A 22,346-nucleotide genomic window follows, 5' to 3' on the forward strand; every position below is an offset into this window, starting at 1 on the left:
AGGTCCTTTGGACTCCCAAGCTTGTGCCTTATCAATCAATCAATGGTATTTATTGAGTGCTTACTGTGTGCAGAGCACTGTACTAAGCGCTTAGCCACTAGGTCACACTGTTTCTCCCAAGCGGAGAGAGACTGGAGTGAAGGGGATGCCCCAACCTTCACAACCTACCAAGTATCCCAGAGTCTCAGTGGAGGGGTGACTGGGACCATGTGCTCTAAGATTTAGAAAGTACATATTGGCACATCTAAATTGTGTGGATTTGAATTTTGTGTCTTCCTAAAATCTTCTAACTATAAATATCTTCCTATTAAACATGTTTCTTTCTTTTTCTAAAGATGAAAACACGCCAGGTAAATATTGCAATTATTAGATATACTTAGGCTATCATGTTTTTTTCTCTTTCACGCTTTGTTTTAGGTGCTGATGAGGGGTGCTATAGACACGCATGTTTGCATTTGAAAAAATAGCTCTTAAATTGATAATACTTGTAGGAGACACAGGATTAATCCATTTTGTGCACATTAGAGACAAACTTGGCTGTCACCAGTGTCATTTTTCCATCATGTGAGCATCAGTGATACTTTTAACTATCCTCTGCCAACATTTACAAGAGTCAGAGTCCCGTCTATCAGCTCTTAAAGAACACCCTGAACGGGTAGAGAATGGTGAATGGCACCTTCGAGCTTGGAAGACTTAATGTAGTTCCCTAAGCATCTTAGAAACTGCTGGGAAGTGACTTAGGCATCAGAGAAAGTAGCTGCCAAGGATCTGCCAGTTCATCTAGGGACTGTGAGTTGGGGGCATCTCAGTTGCCACTCTAATTCCTTCCCCTCCAGTTTGAGAGGTAAATCCAGATCTCTAGTGTGCGAGCAGCCAGGAAGAACTGGATAGGATTGTCCACATTTCTGCAAACTGAAATGTTTATGTGCCACCAGAGAGGTTTTTATAATCTTTAAAGCTCACCCACGGTGTAGTTAATATTGTTTGGCTGAAAATGTTCATCTTAATTTTTTTTTTTTAGTGCAGTAGTTCTAGTTCTTTCAAATCACCCTAGCAGTGTTGATTGTAACGTGGGTATGTGTATGTAAGAGATATGGGAGCAGTGAATCAGGGCAGAGCAGTTTGGCACCCTCCCATTTACAGGCACTAACCTGGTGGGTTGTAATTCAGATGTTAGTTTTGAATTCTGGCTTCCCGAGCAGGTCCGTTTCTGCATAATTGTATTGTAGATCACTTTTGTCCTTTATGCTGTGGCAGAAACTATGGTGCCTAATCAAATTATGCCATATTTTAATTAGGATAAATGTAATAAACGGCAATATTTTGGGGGAAAATAGAAAAGACCCAGGCATCTCAGTTTTCAGGCATTTTCCTCAGTCATTTACCTTTGTATCTGTTCTGGTTGGGACACTTTAGGGATATCGCCCAGACAGGTAGCAGAGAGGCTGTCTTCCAGTTCATCACTTAGAAGTGAAATATACTTATTTGGAGGGTTCATACCTCCGGGATGCAGTAGGAGGTGGCATCCAGGGGAAGGGCTTCAGGTAGCCAGGCTTCCATCGTTCACTGCCGGGCATCCCGCTGCACAAGAATATTGATTGCACGTCCCCCTCCTGTTCCTGTTCCATGTGGCCTATTTAATTTTGGCTCGAATGTAGGTTAACCCTACATTCTTGGCTAGGTTTGTATTGGCTGCTGTTCTGTAGACTGTGTGCGGTGTCACTTCTGAATGGGTTTTAATTTTGTCTGCCTTGGTGAATTTCTTTTCTTGATGCAGGCACTGGAAAAATAAAAAAAAATGAAGCAAAAGTGGGATGAGCAGGTGTATATCCACTTATCCTGTATTTACTAGCATTTATAAAAATGAGTTCATAAATTAGTAATTCTGTAGCTGAATTCTCTGATCTTTTAAGCAGTGTTTTATTCGTTGGTGTGTTTCTGTCTGTGACAGGCAAACTGTATAGCCGAATAGCTTTTAAGGCCAATGAAAAGCAGTTAGGCCTAGCATAAAGAGCACAAGCCTGGGAATCAGAGAATGTTCATTCTTTCATTCATTCAATTGTATTTATTGAGCACTTACTGTGTGCAGAGCACTGTACTAAGTGCTTGGGAAGTACAAGTTAGCAACCTATAGAGATGGTCCCTACCCAACAACGGGCTCACAGTCTAGAAGGGGGAGACGGACAACAAAACAAAACATGTAGACAGGTGTCAAAATGGTCAGGATAAATAGACAAAAGGCCTCTTGGAGGAGATGTGAATTGAATAAGGCTTTGAAGGTGGAGAGAGTGGTGGTCTCTTGGATGAAGGGGGAGAGAGTTCCAGGCCAGAGGGAGAATGTGGGCAAAGTTGTCTGTGGTGAAATGGAGGAGATAGACGATGTGGGTTCTAATCCCCGCTCCACCACTTATCTGCTCTATTACCTTGGACAGATCACTTAACTTCTCTGTCCCTCAGTTACCTCATCTGTAAAATGAGACTCATCTACGACTGTGAGCCCCATGTAAGACAGAAACTGTGACCAACCTGATTATCTTGTGTCTATCCCAGCGCTTAGGATGGGGTCTGGCACATAGTACGTGCCTAACAAATACCACAAGTAATATTATCATTATGGGGGATGGGTTGGGAGGGAGAGTCTGAGTGGATTTTGCCTTTGACTCAGCAGCCACAGCATTTCCAGCCTCATTTCAATCCAACAAAACAGGCGTTGCTTCCTAGTGCGTTTATTCACCTAGAGACCACTGCATTGTGCTCCCTGAATCAGACCTTTGGATATGGTTTAGAGTCCTTGAATATGCATCCTGGTTGTTGCAAGAGTAAGCTCAGCCGAGTCTCAGGAGCCCTAGCAGAAGTCCCCTCTGGCCTGTATTGACAACTGATGGTTTGGTCCAGAAGATAGGAGCGGGAAACCTGAGTGTTCTCTGTCAGTCAGGCTGAAAAACTGAAGTCAGGATTCCCAGAGTAAGCTCAGAGGCAAAGTCTAGTGGCACATGCCTATAATAGTTCATTGCGTTTACAAGCCTTAGCTTTGGAAAGCATTTAGTAGGTCCTGAGCAGCAGGCTTGCCCCGGATACATTGTATAAATCAAGTGTAGCTTCTTCCTAAAATGTACACTCTCCCCCCACCCACAAAAAATGTCATCTGGTTGCCCATTAACCTTCACAGTCATGCAGAAACTCCTTACCGTCAGCTTTAAGGCACTCAATCAGTTCTCCCCCTCCTACCTAACCTCGCTGATCAACTACTAGGGCTCAGTTGCACACTTCATTTCTCTAATGTCACCATACTCTCTGTACCTCGATCTCATCTGTCTCGCCAAAGCAACGTGGCTTAATGGAAAGAGCACAGGCTTGGAAGTCAGAGGACGTGAATTTTCATCCTGGCTCTGCCACTTGTCTGCTGTGTGACCTTGGGCAAGCTGCTTAACTTCTCTGTGCCCCATTTACCTCATCTGTAAAATGAGGTTTAAGACCGTGAGCCCCACATGGGACAACCTGATTATTTTGTATCTCCCCCAGTGCTTAGAACAGTGCTTGGCACATAGTAAATGCTTAACAAATACCATTGTTATTATTATTATTATGATCCCTTGCCCACATCCCTCCTCTAGCTTGGAACTCCCTCCCAATAAAGCCCTCCTAAAATCACATCTCCTCCAAGAGGCCTTCCCTGATTAAGCCCTCCTTTCCCCTATTCACCGTCTCCTCTGTCACAGATGCATTTGGATCTTAACCCTTTAAGCCCTTAGTATTCATCCCCAAACTCAGCCACACAGCACTTTCATACATATCCTTACACTCTGCCATTTCCCCTATCTGTAATATACTTTATTAATTTCCCTATCTAGACTATAAGCCCTCTGTGGGCATGGATCATGTCCACCAAAACTGTTGTATTGTCCAAGTGCTTAGTACAATGCTGTGCACACAGTAAGGGCTCAATAAATGTTTTTGACTGGTGTAGATGTAATAACAATAATAATTATTATTATGGTATTAAGTGCTTACTATGTGCCAGGCACAGTACTAAGCATGGGGGTGGATGCAAGAAAATCAGGTTGGACACAGTCCGTGTCCCATGTGGGGCTCACAGTCTCAATCCCCATTTTACAGATGAGGGAACTGAGGCACAGAGAAGATAAGTAACGTACCCAAGGTCACACAGCAGACAAGTGGTGGAGCCAGAATTAGAACCCATGCCCTTCTGTCACCCAGGCCAATGCTCTATCCACTACACCATCCTGTTGTTCCCAGTAACTGTTGGAGAAATAATGTCAACTTGAATGTGTATAGAACTTTATTCTTCCAAAGAGCGTTTGTATTCTTCATCTCTTTTTGTCCACCCAACAGCCCCTGTATTACGGCTGGAAAAAGGCTTTGATTAAAAACTATGCAGTGACGTTCCCTGCAAATTCACAGAATTAGTCAGTAGTGGTAGTAGTTTTAAGAGGGGAGTGTGCATTTGTAAGACAGAACGAAATATGAAAAGACAAAGTCTTATTATCTCTACTTGGTTTAATGACAGCATTTTCCTCCCTGGCAGTGGCCTATCTAGATGAAGTATAAACAAGTAAGAGCAATGCAATTATATCTCGCCTCAGGAAAGAGCACTGAACACTTTTTATTATATTGCCAAAGATTAGGGCTGGAGTGTGAAGCTCAGAAAGTCATATTACCGGCCTGCCTCATTAACAGAAATTGAAGCTGACATTCATATGCCACCAATAAATCAGTTTAAAGGGAGAAAAGGACCTGAAATGGCCTTCATCTTAGTTATTAATTTTCCAGATTGTAGCAGTTGGTGACTCTGCAAATTTGGCTTTCCCCAGTTCTTAAAGGGTCCTGAGGCCTTCTTGCTTTCCACCTAGGACAAAATGGACCAAGTAAAATAAAATGTGGAAATGTGGAAACATTTTTCTTTTTTTAGACAAACCAGCTAAGTGTCAGGCAAAGGAAGAACACAGAAACTGCCATGGTAAATCCCAGAAGGATTTAAATGGAATGTGGGTTATAAACATAGAAGCTGAGGATTGTTTACATTGTCATAATTCTGTATTTCTAGTATGTAGATGAAATAGGCTTACTCCTGTCTCCCTAAGCAGTTACAGAGTGTTAACTCTGAAGTGTGTTTAGTTTTGATTAATCTGCAACAGCATACTGTAGATCAACCAGTGCCCGTTGTTACAGGTAGGAAGAAATATCAAAATATTATTGATTAATTTGCACTTCTTTTAAAACACCTGTATAAGCAGTTTACACAGCTCATTGGGGCCCATCTAGCTCATTTAGACTGTGAACCAGCTGTTGGGTAGGGACATTCTCTATATGTTGCCAACTTGTACTTCCCAAGTGCTTAGTACAGTGCTCTGCACATACTGAGTGCTCAGTAAATACAATTGAATGAATGAATTGGGGTTAGTGTAGTCAAAGTGCATATGTGAAGGCAGTAATAAAACTGTTGAGCATTTCAATATGAATCCATTATTTTATGCCCCAGATCTTTCATTTACTTCGTATTCACCCATCTTTGAAGAGTGTCTTCTCTGGAAAGTGGAAAGTCTCTGCATTGTTAGAGGAGCAGGTGCAATAAGGTACAAGAAATTCGAGCACCTTCCTTCAGTGTGGTTAACAGCTTTGGCAGGACCGGCCCAAGAGAAGAAGCTCGGCTCCTCTTTCTACCCCCAAACTCTTTAACTCTCTCCAGTCAGACAGCCAACTCCATGCTGTGGGACTCCATAACCTCTCTCACCGAAGACTAGTCTCTAAAGTGAGATCCCAGTTCATTCCTCACATCCCCCTGACCGGCTGACAGGGGGTCAAATCTCTGACAGACGGTCAGATCTCTGACTGCCCACAAGTTCTTTCATAGGCCCCTATCTCTAGGAAAGCTAAGTCCCCAAATTTCTCGATAGCCATCCAAAGATGTACCTATTTTCCCCTCATTTACTCTAATCTAGAGAGAATTAAAAAAAAAAATGTAAGGCTCTTCTTTACCTAATGGAGGAAAAATTATTCCTATGATGAAGTATATTTTCTTTGTAGGCAAAAAGTTCTGTGGTCTGTGTTGGCATCATCCCAGATAAATCCCTTTCCTCTTCACCTAGCGGAATGGCACAGTGGATAGAGTATGGGCCTGGGAATGTCAGAAGGTCATGGGTTCTTATCCTGGCTTTGTCACTTGTCTGCTGTGCAACCTTGAGCAAGTCACTTTACTTCTCTGGGCCTCAATTCCCTTATCTGTAAAATGGGGATTGAGACTGTGAGCCCTGCATGTGACAGGGATGATGTCCAACCTGATATGCTTGTTTCTACCCAGGCGCTTAGAACAGTGACTGGTACATAGTAAGCCCATAACAACCACAATTATTACTATTATTATTATTATTATCATTATTATTCCACGTGTAGTTGTCTTGGGCAATGACAAACTGAGCCTCTTGACATTCTAGTTCTTCCATTGGCACTACTGATTTCTGGAAGTGGTCTTAGAGGTCTTTGGTCTGCCATTTAGGAAGTTATCCAAATAAAATCAGAAATTAAGGAATACTTAGTTTTGCTTGTTTGTTTACCATATTTACCTTTATCACAAAATCCAGTACACCTTTTTCTCTATGATGATCGTGAGGGGGAGGAATGATCATATTTTCTGTTTTCTCCAGTATTTGCAACAGATCTCTGTAAGTGGTAGGCATTCAGTAGGTTCTTTCAAATGAATAAATTCGGAGGAAAATAAATCAATGCTTATTTTTCAATTTCATGTTAATGTAGATGCTTTCCATAAAACTTTGAGGGTAAGATGAAAATATTTTTCCCTTTTTATGCAATGATAATTACATATTATTTTTTATTAATTGACTCTTCTGAGTTTTTCTTTAATGTTCTCTGAAGATACTCATTTTCCTCAGGTGGAAGGGTCAATATCCAATGTGTGGCTAATGACAGTTTCTTTCTTGAGTTAATTAACAAAGACTAGTGATGAGTGGGGCAAAAAGGTTGAATTTCCCGCATCTTGTACAACATCTATTATCTCAGTGTCTTTTTTTAAAATGTCAAATTACGGTAAATATGAGCCCGTTTCTTATTTCATTTAATTAATGTTTTGAATCAGTGACATGCATTTATTGTTCAAAAACTCAGGCTCTGGGAATATCAGTGAAAGTCAATTGTTTTTTTAAGGTTGAAGAATGAATTTTTGGAAAGCCTGGGCTAAGAAAAATATTGTACAGTAGAAAATCCACTGTTCTTGAGACCAAACAGTGAACTGATTGGTGATTTTTGTAGGTTTTAGGTACCGTGGACTGTAGAGATTTTGTCTTGATTGTAGCATAAATTTAATAGAATGTTTTGAATCTCTACTGCAGATTATGTGATATTAACTTTATATGTATACATTTTGTGAACATTTACAGCAATCAGAAGCAGTGAGGCCTAGTGGAGGCCTAGTAGAGAAGCAGCATGGCTCAGTGGAAAGAGCCCGGGCTTTGGAGTCAGAGGTCATGGGTTCAAATCCCGGCTCTGCCAATTGTCAGCTGTGGGACTTTGGGCAAGTCACTTAACTGCTCTGGGCCTCAGTTACCCCATCTGTAAAATGGGGATTAAGACTGTGAGCCCCCCGCGGGACAACCTGATCACCTTGTAACCTCCCCAGCACTTAGAACAGTGCTTTGCACATAGTAAGTGCTTAATAAATGCCATTATTATTATAATTAGTGGAAAAGCCACAGGAATCAGTGAAAGCAGAGCCATGCCCATTAATTGCACTCCAAATAAAGACTATTTTCCACTTCCCATATGCAGCACAATGTGGTGTGTGGATTTATTTATAAATAGCTTTGTACATCTGGTTGGTACTTGGATGACAGTATTTTATGATCATTTTGTCCCCTTAGAATGATTGAAGATAGCGGGAAGAGGGGAAATACCATGGCGGAAAGAAGACAGTTGTTTGCAGAAATGAGTAAGTATGGAGTTTTTAGGAAAATGATCAAGTTAGAAAATGATGAGATGATTTTTATAGCATTTGTTCTTTCTCTAACTCTTTCAGTCTCTTGCAGGGGAGTGGACATTTGAGCCTTATCATCTGCCGTGAGGCAAGCATTTGTAAACGTTGAAATATACAGGTTTTCCTGGCCAACCACAGTTTTAAATATCCATGCTCAATTTTCTGTCTACTGTTTTGGCTCTCACAGAATACAATTCCAGTAAATGTGCCTTTCCATGGCTGTGGTTAACACTGCCAGCAGAATCTGGAATTGCATTGTGCTTTTCTGACTTAATTATAACTGCTTAAAGATCACGTGGCCAGAAATTTACTAGCTCTCTGTTTCCATAAGTTTACTTATAACTTTAAGCCGCTACAATTAAATTCCCCATGTAACACTGATAAATTACTTACAGGGGATCTGAGATCCCAGACATGGCAAGAGCTTAGCTGGTTTGAAACAGGCTTAGAATTTTTGTTTGTTTGTTTATTCCACAAATCTTCTTGAATTTCACCCACGGGGTAGTCCCTAACTCCCTTTATTCCATAAGCCATTCATCTTAACAACTGCAATTTTGCCCATCATGGACGCTTTTAGGACCCTAACCCTGTGATTAGCAAGGGAAATGTATATAGTTGTCCTTTTCATTTGAAGATAAGGCCACCAAAGATGAAATTTACCCATGGGCGTGCTTCTGTATTATCATCAGTACTATTTTATGTAAGTGTCTCTGTGAATATAATTGGGTGACTGTGATCAGAATGTACTCGTATGGCTTTGTGGGCTGTAAAAAAATACTGTTGCCTAGAGTTGCTGCCAGTTATGTTCTGGAGGTACTTTTGAGGGAACAGCATGTCCTCTGCTGCGGTATCTCAAAACCCCTTTTTTCTCACCTGCAGACCACATTCAGTGATGCATTGGTGGGGGGAGAGGTGGTTTTGGTCTCATCCCCGGAGGAAATTTAGGAAGTCTCTAATTAAGGGAAGGTTTCATGATCTTTTCCAGCTCTCCTTCCTCTTCCTCCTTCCTTATGATGGCAGTGGTATTAAAGTGTTTGCTGCATGCCAAACACTGTAATAAGTTCTGGGGTAGACACAAGATATAATCAGTCCTCGTCCCAGGAAGGGCTCATAGTCTGAAGGGGAGGGAGGGCAGATATCCTCGAGAGAAGCAGAAGCTGGTGCTACTTTCTTCATTATGTACTAATTAAGCATGTGGATTTTGCCCTCAGGTCTCCTAGCATTCAAGTCTGCAGTAACCATCTCTCAAATGCCCTTTCCCTCTCCTCACCCACATACACTGGATCAGAGTCAGCAGTCTCAGATTCATGTAAGAAAAAGGTATCTGATTCAGCCAGAGCTACCATTTGTTCTTCGAAGCTTCCACAGAGGGGAAGAATCTGTTCACCAATGTAGCACAGGGGAAAACAAAAGATAAAAATAGCCCCAAGATAGGACACACCCCATTTTTTAAAGGCAGAGAACCAAGGCTCAGTGACTCTAGGCTGGTGTCTAAACGAAGACGAAATACTTTCGACCCTTTGAATACGTGGGTCACTGGTACCAGTACTTTTGTCAGTCCTGGTGATTACTTTTTCAACATTTCACCTGTTCTGTTTCCCTCAGAGTCTGAGGCAGCTTTTACCTTATTAATGAAGGAAGCAGAACTTGACATTAACCAAGGGGATACAGTGCCCTGATCTTGGAGGTCACAGGAAATGAGCAGCTTCATTAATTGGCATTCAGTCTCATCCTCTATGCACGAGGAATGGCAAAATAATGAACAACTCACCATTCTTAAAAGAGAGGAAAAGTAGTTGCTTTCCTCTCCAGTGGTAACTTTGTAATTTTCTCCTGTGGAAGATTGGAGACCAGGAGGAGAGAGGAAGGGGAAAGTAACTTGAAGTGGAATGGGAAAAGAGAGAGTGAGATTCATATTTCTGCTATTCATGTTCAGAAAGTAGTGGCACCAGGGTGGTGGTGGTGGTAGAGACTAGGATACTTGGGAGCAAAGAAAATTCCACTTTGACATGGAATTAAATTAAATTAAATCCAAATTAAATTAAATCCAAATTAATCCAAATCCAAAAACCAAATTAAATCCTCCCTTTTTTTTCTTTGAGAAACTCGCTCAGATCTTTAGCCTCTGGATCTGACATATTGGCCTATATAAGATCCCTCAGATCTGCCTTTGCATTCCTTGCTGTCATGGTCACTTCACAGGTATCCCTTGCTAAACACAGTTTCAACTATTCATGCCCAATTATCTACCACTGTGGCCACCACAGCGTACAATTTTGAGTAACCATGGCTTTTCTTACCCATGGGTAACCAATCCTTCTTGTCCTTTTAAGCCAAAGGTGTCTGCTTGGTCACAGCGGCCTTTAAGCAGTTACAATTGTTCATTCATTCATTCAATGATATTTATTGAGCGCTTACTGTGTGCAGAGCACTGTACTAAGCACTTGGGAAGTACAAGTTGGCAACATATAGAGACGGTCCCTACCCAACAGTAGACTCACAGTCTAGGAGGGGGAGACAGACAACAAAACAAAACATTAACAAAGTAAAATAAATAGAATAAATATGTACAAGTAAAATAAATAAATAAATAAATAGAGTAATAAATATGTACAAACAAATATACAGGTGCTGTGGGGAGGGGGGATAGGAAGGGGGAGGAGGGGGAGAGGAAAGAGGGGGCTCAGTCTGGGAAGGCCTCCTGGAGGAGGTGAGCTCTCAGTAGGGCTTTGAAGGGAGGAATTAGCTCCTTGCTTAATGCTAATGAGCTCCTGAAACAGAATTGGAGAAACACAGTGTGATCCTTGGATTTCAGCCTTCTAAAGAAGACTGAGAATGCATTCTTGTTTGTTTTCCACAAACCGTCTTGAATTTCCTCTGCTGTATCAGAAGCCAGGCAGACCCTAGTTCCCGTTTGTTCCATAAATGTTCTATTTTACTAACTGTGGTTTTGCCCTCCGTGGGTACTTTCAGGAACCTGACTCCTATGGTTGGCAAAAGGAAACCTATATTTAAAACTCCCACCAACACTTTGTGCTTTCAGGCTCCTTGGCTGACAGGGTGAGGATTTTCCATTTAGTCTGATCATCTGAAAATGACAAAATACCATAAAGGTTGCCCAGTAAACCACGATTTTCTCTTTGCTACCACAGGTCTCTAATAAACGTGAAAAGCTGTAGGCCCCTAGGCAAAAAGCCAGCTGAAAAATAATCACTTGGAAGAGACATTTCTTAAAATAAATACATTTATTTATACCAACATTTTTTCAAAACATAAACACAATCTTTCCCTCTACTTTTAGCGGCTTGACTTTTTATAGCTAAAATAATGGTATTAACAATGTGGTATTTGCTAAGTGCTTGGTATATGCCAAGCACTCTACTAAGTGCTGGGGTAGATACAATACAATCAGATTGAAAACAGATTTAAATGCTACCCAGTGGAGGAATATGCGGACATAAATTTAGCTGAGGGGAAAACAGTTTGTCAAAGTTAATATTTATTTTCTCAGAGTGTACAAATCACTGAACGGGCCTACCTCTGTCAGGAACTCAATTTCGGACATCTCTCAGGGTGCCTTCTGTTTTGTGTTCTATTGCTAATAAATATTTCAAGATGATTTCAGTCAGTGTTTAATACACTATATTCTGTCATGTTGATTAAAAACAGTATCAATATATGGTATTTGTCCCCCCATTTTTAAGGAATTAGAATTGCCTTGTAGATTAAAAAAATTCACAGATTTAAAACAGTGTTGCCTAGTGGCGAGGGCACGGGCCTGGGGGCCAGAAGATCCTGGGTTCTAATTCCAGCTCTGCCACATGTCTGTTTGACCTTGGGCAAGTGACTTAACTTCTCTAGGACTCCATTCCCTCATCTGTAAAATGGGCAATAAGACTGTGAGCTCTATTTGGGACAGGGACTGTATCCAACCCAATTAGTTTGTATTTACCCCAGCACTTAGAACAGTGCTAGGCACACAGTAAGCGCTCAGTAAATAAGATTGAATGAATGAATAGTAAGCATTTAACAAGTACCATAGTAATTATTAGTAGTAGTAGTTGTAAAACTTTAATAAAAGCACCGTACCAATTACCTTAATCTAAAATTGTCTTTGCAACCTATTTGCATATTTTTTCCATTCAGTCACTATCCCGGTGGGATAGGGAGAGAAGCTGCATAATTGTGCTCGTTTCGAAGAGAAAAAATGTTGAAGTCCAGTGAAGTTTCTGACTTGCGTACTTCCTCAGTGCTGAGGCAGAACTCATAAGTCAGGTCTCAATCAATCAGTGGTATTTGTTGAGCACTTACTATGTGCAGAGCATTTTAATAAGTGCTTGGGGGTCTCCTGATTTGTCAGCCAATGATCCATCCAAAGTGCTAGATTCATTGCCTTGGCTGCTTTTCCGCAACTTTAAAATGTTAGACCATGAAGTGATGGGCAAATGTCATCCCCAAATTTAGTAGAAATGGACCCTCCCAAAGTAGTAAGAATGGAGGGGCATAGACAGAAATGCATTCCATATCAGTAATTTGGGAGGAATGAAAATAAAGATTGAAAATTAGAGTGACAAGATATGTTAAAAAGATTGGGAGCCCATACTTACTTTCAAAACAAGTTGTAGGTTGTAGTGACAAATGTAGCAGAAACCATCCAAATCAGCAGGTGCTTCATTTTTTTTCAGAATGAGCAAAATAAACACATGTGAGCACTATAATGGGGTAGTTATTGCTCTGTTTTGAAAACTGTAGGCCGTCGAATAATCCACCTTCTTTCCGAGAGTATTTTCTGTATATCCGTGAAATTGAGAGATAGGGATTCAGTTCAGCTAGCTGTTATGTGGGATTAATAAGCAGTGTTGCCTAGTGGAAAAAACACAGACCTCGGAGTCATAGGATCTGGGTTTTAATCCTGGCTCCATCACTGGTCTGTGGTGTGGTCTTGGATGAGGCTGGGTGACCTTGGGTAAGTCACGTAACTTCTCAATACCTCAGTTTCCTCATCTGTAAAATGAAGATTAAGCCCGAGAGCCCTATGTGGGACAGGAATTGTGTCCAACCTGATTAACTTGTATCTGCCCCAGTGCTTAATACAGTGCCTGGCATATAGTAAACACTAACAAATACCATTAAAAAATTAATAATGCCCACTTTCCAGAACGGTTAAATAATGGTTTTATATTCCTTTTGAGATTCCTAGGAGAAACATGTCAGTTATAATGTATTTTTATTTTTTAGAGCATGGTGTTAGTTTTAGGAATCAGAGAGCAAGTTGAAGAACTGTAGAACTTTTTAGAGGGTGCAGTTCTAAGAAAGATACGAGTGTCAGCCATAGACAGCCAAACCCGTCCGACCTTAACAATCAATTAGGAAGTCACACTTCGATCAGCACTAATGGGAACTAAAAGAAAAGCGGAATAGAGCCTTTAAGTGGGAAAATACTGGAACTTCATCCAAGGGGAGAAATTGATTATGATGACCAAGTGAAGGAAGAGTGTAGTACAAAAGAAGGGGGAGGGTTTGGTTTGACTGGAATAAATGGTTTGGAAAATCAGTTAGTAAAATAGTGAAGAAGATGAATGGAGCCCGAGTCTGTTGACAATAGGGTAGGATCTGATGTCAGGTTCTCAAAAATAACTCCTGCTGGGAATCAGGGGCCTTCAAGCTGGCAACCGATATGGGGTAAATGCATTTACTGCTTTGATCCAGTGAGGACATTTAGAATTTTCCAAGGAAACCAATACCTCTCCTACTCTGAAAAAGAAATAGAAAAATGTTGGGCATATGGATAAGGGTCTGGGGAAAAGAACCAAATGGTGGTGGAAAATGTTGATGCCTAAAACCGTGTTTTCCTCAGAGTAACACAAGTTCAACCTAAGACAAATAATCATGAAACTGTTTCATAAGTGTAATAATAATAATTGTGGTATTTTCAAGCGCTTACTGTGTGCCAGGCACCATTCTGCGCGCTGGGGTAGATACAAGCTAATTGGGTTGGACACAGTCCCTGTCCCACATAGGGCTCGCAGTCTTAATCCCTATTTTACTGATGAGGGAACTGAGGCACAGAGAAGTGAAGTGATTTGCCCAAGGTCACACAGCAGACACGTGCAAAGCCAGGATTAGAACCTAGATTCATTCATTCTTTCAGTTGTATATATTGAGCGCTTAATGTGTGCAAAACTCTGTCCTAAGCGCTTGGGAGAGTACAATATAACAACAGACATAGTCCCTGCCCACAATGAGCTCACTGAATAGAGGGGGAAACAGACATTAATATATAAAAAATAAATAAATAAATAACAGATACACATATATGTCCAGGCCTGAGCTCTTTCCACTAGGCTACACTGCTTCTCTCTATATAAGGGAAAGCAATCAATCAGTGGTATTTATTGAATGCCTAGGGGTTCAGCGCACTGTGCTAAGCACTTGGGAAAGTACCGTACAATAGATTTGGTGGACATGATCTCTGCCCAGTAGGAGCTTAAAGTCTACAGGAGGAGACAGACATTAAAAGAAATGACAGAAAGGGGAAATTACAAATAGAGCATAAGGATATGAACATAAATGCCATGGAGCTGGGGTGAGTATCTAAGTGCTGAAGGGTTACGAAGTCTGAGTGGTACCAACTCTATTGTATTATACTTTCCCAAGCCCTTGGTAAAGCGCACGGCACACGGTAAGCGCTCAATACATACCATTGATTGATTGATTGATACATAGCCAGGTGCATAGTTGATGTAGAGGGCAGATAGGAGATAGTTTTTCAAACACTAGATAATAAAAGTCATGGGGCTTTAAAAAGGAATGCTCTTTCTCTAAATGCATTTCAAAGATGTCTCTTCCAGCAGCCTCATGACTTTGCTTTACTGCGAAGTTATGAGTGCTTTCTGGGCCTCACGACCAGTTAGCTTGTCAGGACTGGGGTTTAAATTCACAGTCCCTTATTCCCTAGTGTAATACAGTTTCCTAGAATTCTCTGCCCTGAATGTCCCAGGAATCACTATGGGATCTGTGGGTATGGGATACTGCTAGACTATTGCATTGCAGAAATGTGCAACAAAAAGTTGATGAAACTTTAAATCATGGTTTACTCATTCCAAATATCACCTGGGTAGAGTAGGTCATTTTCAGATGTGCAGTGGGGAAAAAGAAGAGTTGCAAAATTCCTAATTCATATCAGGATGACCTTCTAATAAATTTCTTAACCCGTTTCAGAGTGGTTGTGTTGGAATTTTTCCCAATTTCATATGGGCAGGGCTCTGAAAGGATCACGACTTGGAGCACGTGGACAGTCTGAAAGGGGCCTCCTTTTCTTCCGTAATGGATCATGGGCATAAAACCAAGCCTTCAATTACTGGTGCATGTTAATAGCCTGCAGAGTGGGCTGTTTTTCACCACAGTTTCAGCAATGGCTCCTTAATTGCACTTGCAGCTAGTTGTGTATCCATGTTTGTCCCCTGCAGTTTTACAAGAATACAGAACCGCGTGCCCTGGAATAGAAGCCGTGCCTTAAGAATTCAGTTCTTAACTAGTAATGTCAGTATTTATCTCATTTGGCATAATGGCATCACCATGTTCTACAAATGGAGTCGTCCACCTGTACACCTGTTACCTGAATAAAGCAAACAGTCGTGTATGGCAGTGTGCTTTCTTTTTCCCCACTTCTTAAATGGTGTGTGCCATCTACCCACATTGTAAAATCAGGACACCTTTTTTGCTCATGTCCAGCAAAGGAGTCAAAATGCTAAACTCATGTGGTCCTAGCTCTTCCTTTGTATTGCATGTATACTGTGTTTATTTGGTGGACAAAGAGTTCAATTTCTGGTTTATTGGAATGAAGCCATCCAGTCGAGCGACTGTGAAAAGGAGCATGGAAAATTCATTGTGGTTCACTGGCAGATTCTCAGGGACGCCCACAATGCCAAGATGCCCCCAGTCCGAACAGGTTCCTGGAGTATCACCTAGGTACTGGGCACGAGCATCTCTGCCCCAAGACACGTCCATTGCTGATATCCAGCAAACCTCAGGGGACATTCTTATCCCCCAGCTCTCATTTTACCTCAAGTTTCCACTGTTGTATAGTTTTGGGAAGGAGTCCGATACTTGTAATTTCATTAATTTGGGACCTTAGTTGCTAAATGTTGCTTTGTGGCCCCATCCGATCCCTGCTATTGTAGTCATCCATCGTGTCTTTGACCTAGGTTTTTGTCAAAAAGGGATGGATTCAGTCAGCTGATACTTTTCGTGAATGGGATTGACTGCATGACTTATGCCTTCTTCCCTTTAGGTATGACCCAACCAGGAGGTTTGGAAATGCCAGAAGTCCTTTCAAGCACTTTTATGTTGGCTTAAACAACAGGGAGAAAACAAGTTTTCCTTAAAAACACTGCCAGACTCCTCTCGTCGTAATATATGTTGTACTTGTACTTCCCAAGTGCTTAGTACAGTGCTCTGCACACAGTAAGCGCTCAATAAATATGATTGATTGATTGATTGATTGATTGATATGTTGTAACTCTTTTCCACTAGGGGCTCAAGATCTGGATCGCATTCGTTTATCCACTTACAGAACAGCATGCAAGCTTAGATTTGTACAGAAGAAGTGCAATTGTAAGTATGTCATTGTTAACTCCAAATTAACTTATTTGGTACTATAGGTTAGATTTATCAAGTTTAATTCACTTAGGGGTTATTAAATATATTAAGAAGAGTATGCTTAGGAGACAGAAAAGAAGACGATCTGCAAAGGTTTGTGGACATTCAGGAAGATGGAATTATCTCCAGCTGCTGATAATAATAATGATGATGGTATTTGTTAAGCGCTTACTATATGCCAAGCATTGTCCTAAGCGCTGGGGTAGATACAGGGTAATCAGGTTGTCCCATGTGGGGCTAACACTTTTAATCCCCATTTTACAGATGAGGTAACAGAGGCACAGAGAAGTTAAGTGACTTTCCCAAGGTGAATGTGCTGACCATCAAGTACTGAATTAGAAGTGAATGAAAGTTTTCATTTGTGAAGAAGTGGAAGTTTTATCATCTTTATAGAAACCCAGTTTTGAAAAATATGGTTTTACAAAAGTCCTTCTTGGAAATTAAAAGCTTCTAGCCATCCTGAAGTTTTAGAGTTCTTCCTTCAACTAGAATGTGAAAATATTTACAAGTTTTTTAAGGGACATTAAGTTGGTCCCCAAAACTCTACATATAGAACCAGCATAGTCTAGTGAAAAGAGTTTGGGCCTGAGATTCCAGAGGACCTCGGTTCTAAACCAGTCTCTGCCACTTGTCTGCTGTGTGACCCTGGGCGTTATGTAACTTTCCTCCATCCTACTGTAAGTATTTTCTGCATCATCATCATCATCATCAATCGTATTTATTGAGCGCTTACTGTGTGCAGAGCACTGTACTAAGCACTTGGGAAGTACAAATTGGCAACATATAGAGACAGTCCCTACCCAACAGTGGGTTAGAGTGTGAGCCCCATGTGGGACAGGGACTGTGTCCAACCTGAATGTCATGCTTCTACCCAGTGTTTAATATCATGCTTGACAGCAAGCGCCTAACAAATACCACCATTTTATTTATTTATTTACATAGCTGTTTTTCCTTCACAGATAAGATTATAGTAGAGAATCACATCTATGCAAAAGTCATGAAAAATGTTTTTAGTTGACAGGAGAATGTTCCCAGTCATTATTGTCACAAACTAAAATGTACAGAACAATGAATGGGATTTTTTTCCAGTACTGTACAATGCTAAGATCCAGGGAAGCCCAGTGTTCAGATCCTTACATCCATTTCCAAATACACTGCATGAGAGTCTGTGCTCTCTTTCTGTCCCCTTTTAATTTAATGTTATGAAGGAATTGATGGTTTCTCTTTGTGACAATGGCATTGATTATTGTTAAATAACTGAAAAATTTAGACAAGTAACAAGAGAAACAATTTGGCCTAGAGGATAAAGCACAGGCCCAGGAGTCAGAAGGACCTGGGTTCTAATCCCAGCTCTGCCACTTGTCTGCTGGGTGACCTTGGGCAAGTGACTTCACTTCTCTGTACCTCAGTTACCTCATCTGCAAAATGGGGATTGAGAGGGTGAGCCCAATGTGACACATGGACTGTGTCCAACCTGATTAACTTGGATCTACCCTAAGTTTCGTTTAGTATAGTGCCTGGCACATAGCACTGAATAAATTCCCTTAACACACCCCCCCCCCCCCCCCCCCCCCCGCCAAAAACAAAACAAAAGAACTGGTGGGCATCACATGAGCTTTGCCATGGTAGATCCGTTACAGTCCAGGCCCTATTAGTGGGGCCAAAACCATTCTGCCCTTGATGCTTGAAACTGGCTTCCAAGGAGGTCTGAGGAATACAAAATCCCTGGATGATTGTGGTTCACTTGCATTTCTGCTCAGTCTCAGCCCACACCCTTGGGTCCAGACAGGGTGGAGCAAGTGTTCAGAGAGAAGACACAGTCACTTTATTTCCAAGTGGCAGCCTCAAACTCCAATTCCACTGGTCAAGCAAGGGATGGATGTCGTGGAAGTCCTTGCAATTGTGTCTGTTCTCTAGGAGCTTGACATTGAGCCTGCTAGATAGTTTGGGTGCCAGTTTTTGATTCATTAGCTGAATCGCTAGTGAGAGTTTGGAGTGTATCAGCACTCGGTGCCTTGCGTGACTGCAGTGATCCTTCTACCTGTCAGTTATGAACAATGATATAATCAGTGATCTGCCACTGTTTAGACCTAGTGTGCATCCAGGATGTCTTTCTTTTATTTAGCAGGTGAAAAATGATGTCTGATGCAGGAGTAGACCATGCTGTAGAATCCCACGTGGGCTGATGACTTTTTTCCAAATTTCAGTCTGTGCATGCTATTTATTTCAGTATTCTAGGAAATGGTTGCATATGCAGAAAGGGAAATACAAAGATGACAATTGAAAGGCCAGATTTTATTGATTTTTATTAACTCTTTTGCTAATCTCTACTTTTGAGCAGTTCGCTTTTGATTGTTCAACTAGTTATCCCTAGGTTTTGTGCCAGTAAGGCCATATAGGTTGTTGGGTGTTTTCCCTATACAGCTGTCTTACAGACAGTAAAACAGGCCATTGACAGGAAAAGTAACAGATTTTAGGTTAAAATCAGCCCAGTAGAATGCATGTGGATTACCCCTCCCACTATAAGTGAAGTCCATTACATTTATTGGGCATCTACTGGATGTAAAACATTATATAAATGCTTTGTATGATTCTAATAGAAAAGATACTGTCCCTTTCCACAAGGGATTTACAATCTAGCAAGGACCCTATGAGTCAGATTTAGAAGTGAAGGACTGAGTGATTGGTGTGAATTTGACAGAACCCAAAGATCAAAAATGCATATTAACATCATTTCAGGACCCCACATACTTGGGCAAGTCATTTAACTTTTCTTTAGACTGTAAACTTCTAGGGGGCAGGGATCACATCTACCAACTCATTTGCATTGTACTTCTACAAGTGTGTCATTCAGTGTTCTACACACAGTAAGTGCTCAGTCAATGCTGTTGATTGATTCTTTGTGTCTGTTTTCTCATCTGTAAATTGGAGGTTAAATAGCCATTCTCTCTCCTGCTTAATGAGCCACATGTGGGAAGGAACTGTATCTGACCTGATTATTGTGTATCTACCCCAGCTCTCAGCACAGTGCTTGATACATAGTAAGAGGTTATCAAATACCACGACTATTGTTTTTCATTATTCTTAAAATCAAGACGCATGTTCTGACACTTTAGGGAGGGTCAGGCAAGTAAACAACTCTATCAGTGAGTTTTTCATCTTTCTTTCTGCAGTGTTTCACCTGGCCCTGACAAAAATGATTGTTGAAGACAGAGGAAGAGACACATTTTTTTTTAGGTCAATAACCTATCTCCAAGTTGAATTATTAGGCAAAAATCCCCCATCAGTTTTAGAGGCAGGTTACAGCAGATATTCTTCTCCATCATCATAAATAGACTGGGCTGTAAGAGATCATGAGAAGTCATCTAGTCAGGTCTCCTGCCTTCAGGCACAAACTCCCAGCTAAATCGTCCCAAACAAAATACCTATCTACTTGTCTGCCAACTCTGTAGACATCACAGACATCCCAGATGAAGAAGGATCTATTTTCCTTCCATTATTAAAGACTTCCGACAAAAGCAATTCCACAATAGTGGAAAGAGCACATGACTGGGAGTCAGGAGACCTGGGTTCTAATGCGGGCAGTGCCACTTGCCTGCTGAGTGAACCTGGGCAAGTCACTTAACCTCTCCATGCCTCAGTTTCTTCAACTGTAAAATGGGGGTTAAATGCTTGTTGTCCTTTTGCTTAGACTGTGACTCCCCATGGGAGACAAGGGACAGTGTTTGATTTGTATTATATCTACTCCAGATCTTAGCACAGTACTTGGCACATAGTAAAGACTCAACAAATGCCAGTAGTAGTAGTATGTCCTAGTGTTGCCCCCAGAACTCTCGAGATCAGGAAATATTGCCCTTCATGTAGGTGCGTGATGGCTATTTGAAGAAAGGTTGACTCCTAGGCCGTGGAATCTATGTCTAACCAGTACTTGTTGAGTGGCTGCTGGGTGCAGAGCCCTGTTAAGCGCTTAGGGAAGTACAGTGGTGGCAAAAAGCACTGTCTTACGCCATCTGTAAAGTAGCTTAAAGTCTTCTTTACATCAGCCACCCCATCATACAGAAACTCCGTACCATTGGCTCTAAAGCCTTCGTTCATCTTACCCCCTCCTATTTTACCCCCCTGATTTCCTACTACAGCCCAGCCCGCTCATTTTGCTACCTTAATGCCAACCTACTCACTGTACATCAGTGTCATCCATCTCATTGCCGACCCCTCATCCATGCTCTCCTTCTGGCCTGGAACCCCCGTCCCTGCTTCATGTATGACAGACGACTATTCTCCGCAACCTTCAAAGCCTTATTTAAATCATATCTCCTCCAAGAGGACTTCCTGACGATATTTTGGAATTCCTTAAATTGAATCGTAAGTTCAAGAGCAAAATAATTAGCAGTGGCAAACATAATTTAGCAGCATCTAAAATACTCTGTCTTAGGGTCAGGGTCGTGTTGGTAGAGCAAGAAGAGAAATAAATAAGACGTTTAGTGCCACTTCATTGCCACTTTAGCAGACATCTCTGTCCATCTTCCAGCTCAGCTCTTGGGCTTTGCTCTCTAAATAACTCCCTTTTCTCTCACTGAATTCATCTACATGGTCATTATGGAAAATATAATGTGTCTGCTTTCAAAATGACTTGCTTTCTTAAATAGGAATAACTTTCCACAAAATGGGGTTTTTAAGTATCTTCCAACTAACACAGGATATTTTAGCTGCATTTGTTTCACTTCTCAATAAGTTGTTGCTTATTTTGCTGTTATTTTTCTCAGTTTTTCCTCTCATAAATGGTAGGTGCTTTGTTGCATCATCTTTATAATTGGCAGCATTTATTGAGCACCTACTGTGTGAAAAATTATCTACTAGGTACTTGGGAGCACCTAATACAAGTAAAGTGCATGATTTCTGCCATCTCGTAGTGTTGGAGCAAACACATCAGACATATGGCACTGCAGTGAGGTCAAACTTTGGTTGGGACAGGGGTGCTGATGAAAAAACAGAAGAGAAAGTTCAGGGCCCAGGATTTTCCCTGAGCCAGGTACGTTTAGAAGTTGCTAAAACGTTCTCCCAGCTCCCTGCAGGAGACAGAATCTGACTTTCCTAAGAATATTTCAGGTTCCTAGTATATATCCTTATCAGTTGACGCCTATCTTCGCAAATCCTAGTTAACGAACTCTAAATCCAGGCTCCCCACAAGTGGGAGAAAAACAGTTTATTTTGCAGCCTGGGAAAATGAATAGAAGAGCTTTGGAAAATACTAGTTTACCCTTACTTCCTCAGATCCCAGAAATACTTAAAATGAGGTTATTAAGAATTTACTATGTGCGAAGCACTCTGTCAGGCACTGGGGTACACACAAGATAATCAGATCAGACCCAGTCCCTGCCCCACGCAGGTGTAAGAGTTTAAGGAAGGGGGAGAAGAGATAGCGAATCCCCATTTTACAGATGAAGAAACGGAGGCACGGAGAAGTGTAGATATTCAGTAGAAGAGACCAAACCGTTCTCTGCCTCTTCATGACTGGAATAAAAATTCTTTACCTTCTCCTCTCTACCCCTACTCCTCCACTTCTTTTCAAATGCATTTTCCAGTGATGAATTTGGGGTTGTTATAGAACAATCTGAGGGGCCGTCAGCATTAATGGAAACCTGGGCTAGCTGAGGAAAATGATGATTATCAACACTTCTGG

General features: G+C 41.3%; 1 protein-coding gene across 25 annotated transcripts in view; it reads left to right on the forward strand.

The window, feature by feature from the left end:
• The window catches only part of DTNA (dystrobrevin alpha), a 321,656-nt gene that overhangs the window by 185,968 nt on the left and 113,342 nt on the right, over positions 1–22,346 (forward strand). For all 25 annotated transcript variants that reach the window (XM_038766548.1, XM_038766544.1, XM_038766547.1 and 22 more), the window contains 2 exons: positions 7,893–7,960; positions 16,541–16,621. In XM_038766548.1, coding sequence (XP_038622476.1) covers positions 7,894–7,960; positions 16,541–16,621 — 148 coding nt within the window. In that variant the 5' untranslated portion in view covers position 7,893. The remainder of the gene's footprint in view (positions 1–7,892; positions 7,961–16,540; positions 16,622–22,346) is intronic.

This window comes from Tachyglossus aculeatus, chromosome 25 (assembly GCF_015852505.1).
Source record: "Tachyglossus aculeatus isolate mTacAcu1 chromosome 25, mTacAcu1.pri, whole genome shotgun sequence".
NCBI classification, from domain to species: domain Eukaryota; kingdom Metazoa; phylum Chordata; class Mammalia; order Monotremata; family Tachyglossidae; genus Tachyglossus; species Tachyglossus aculeatus.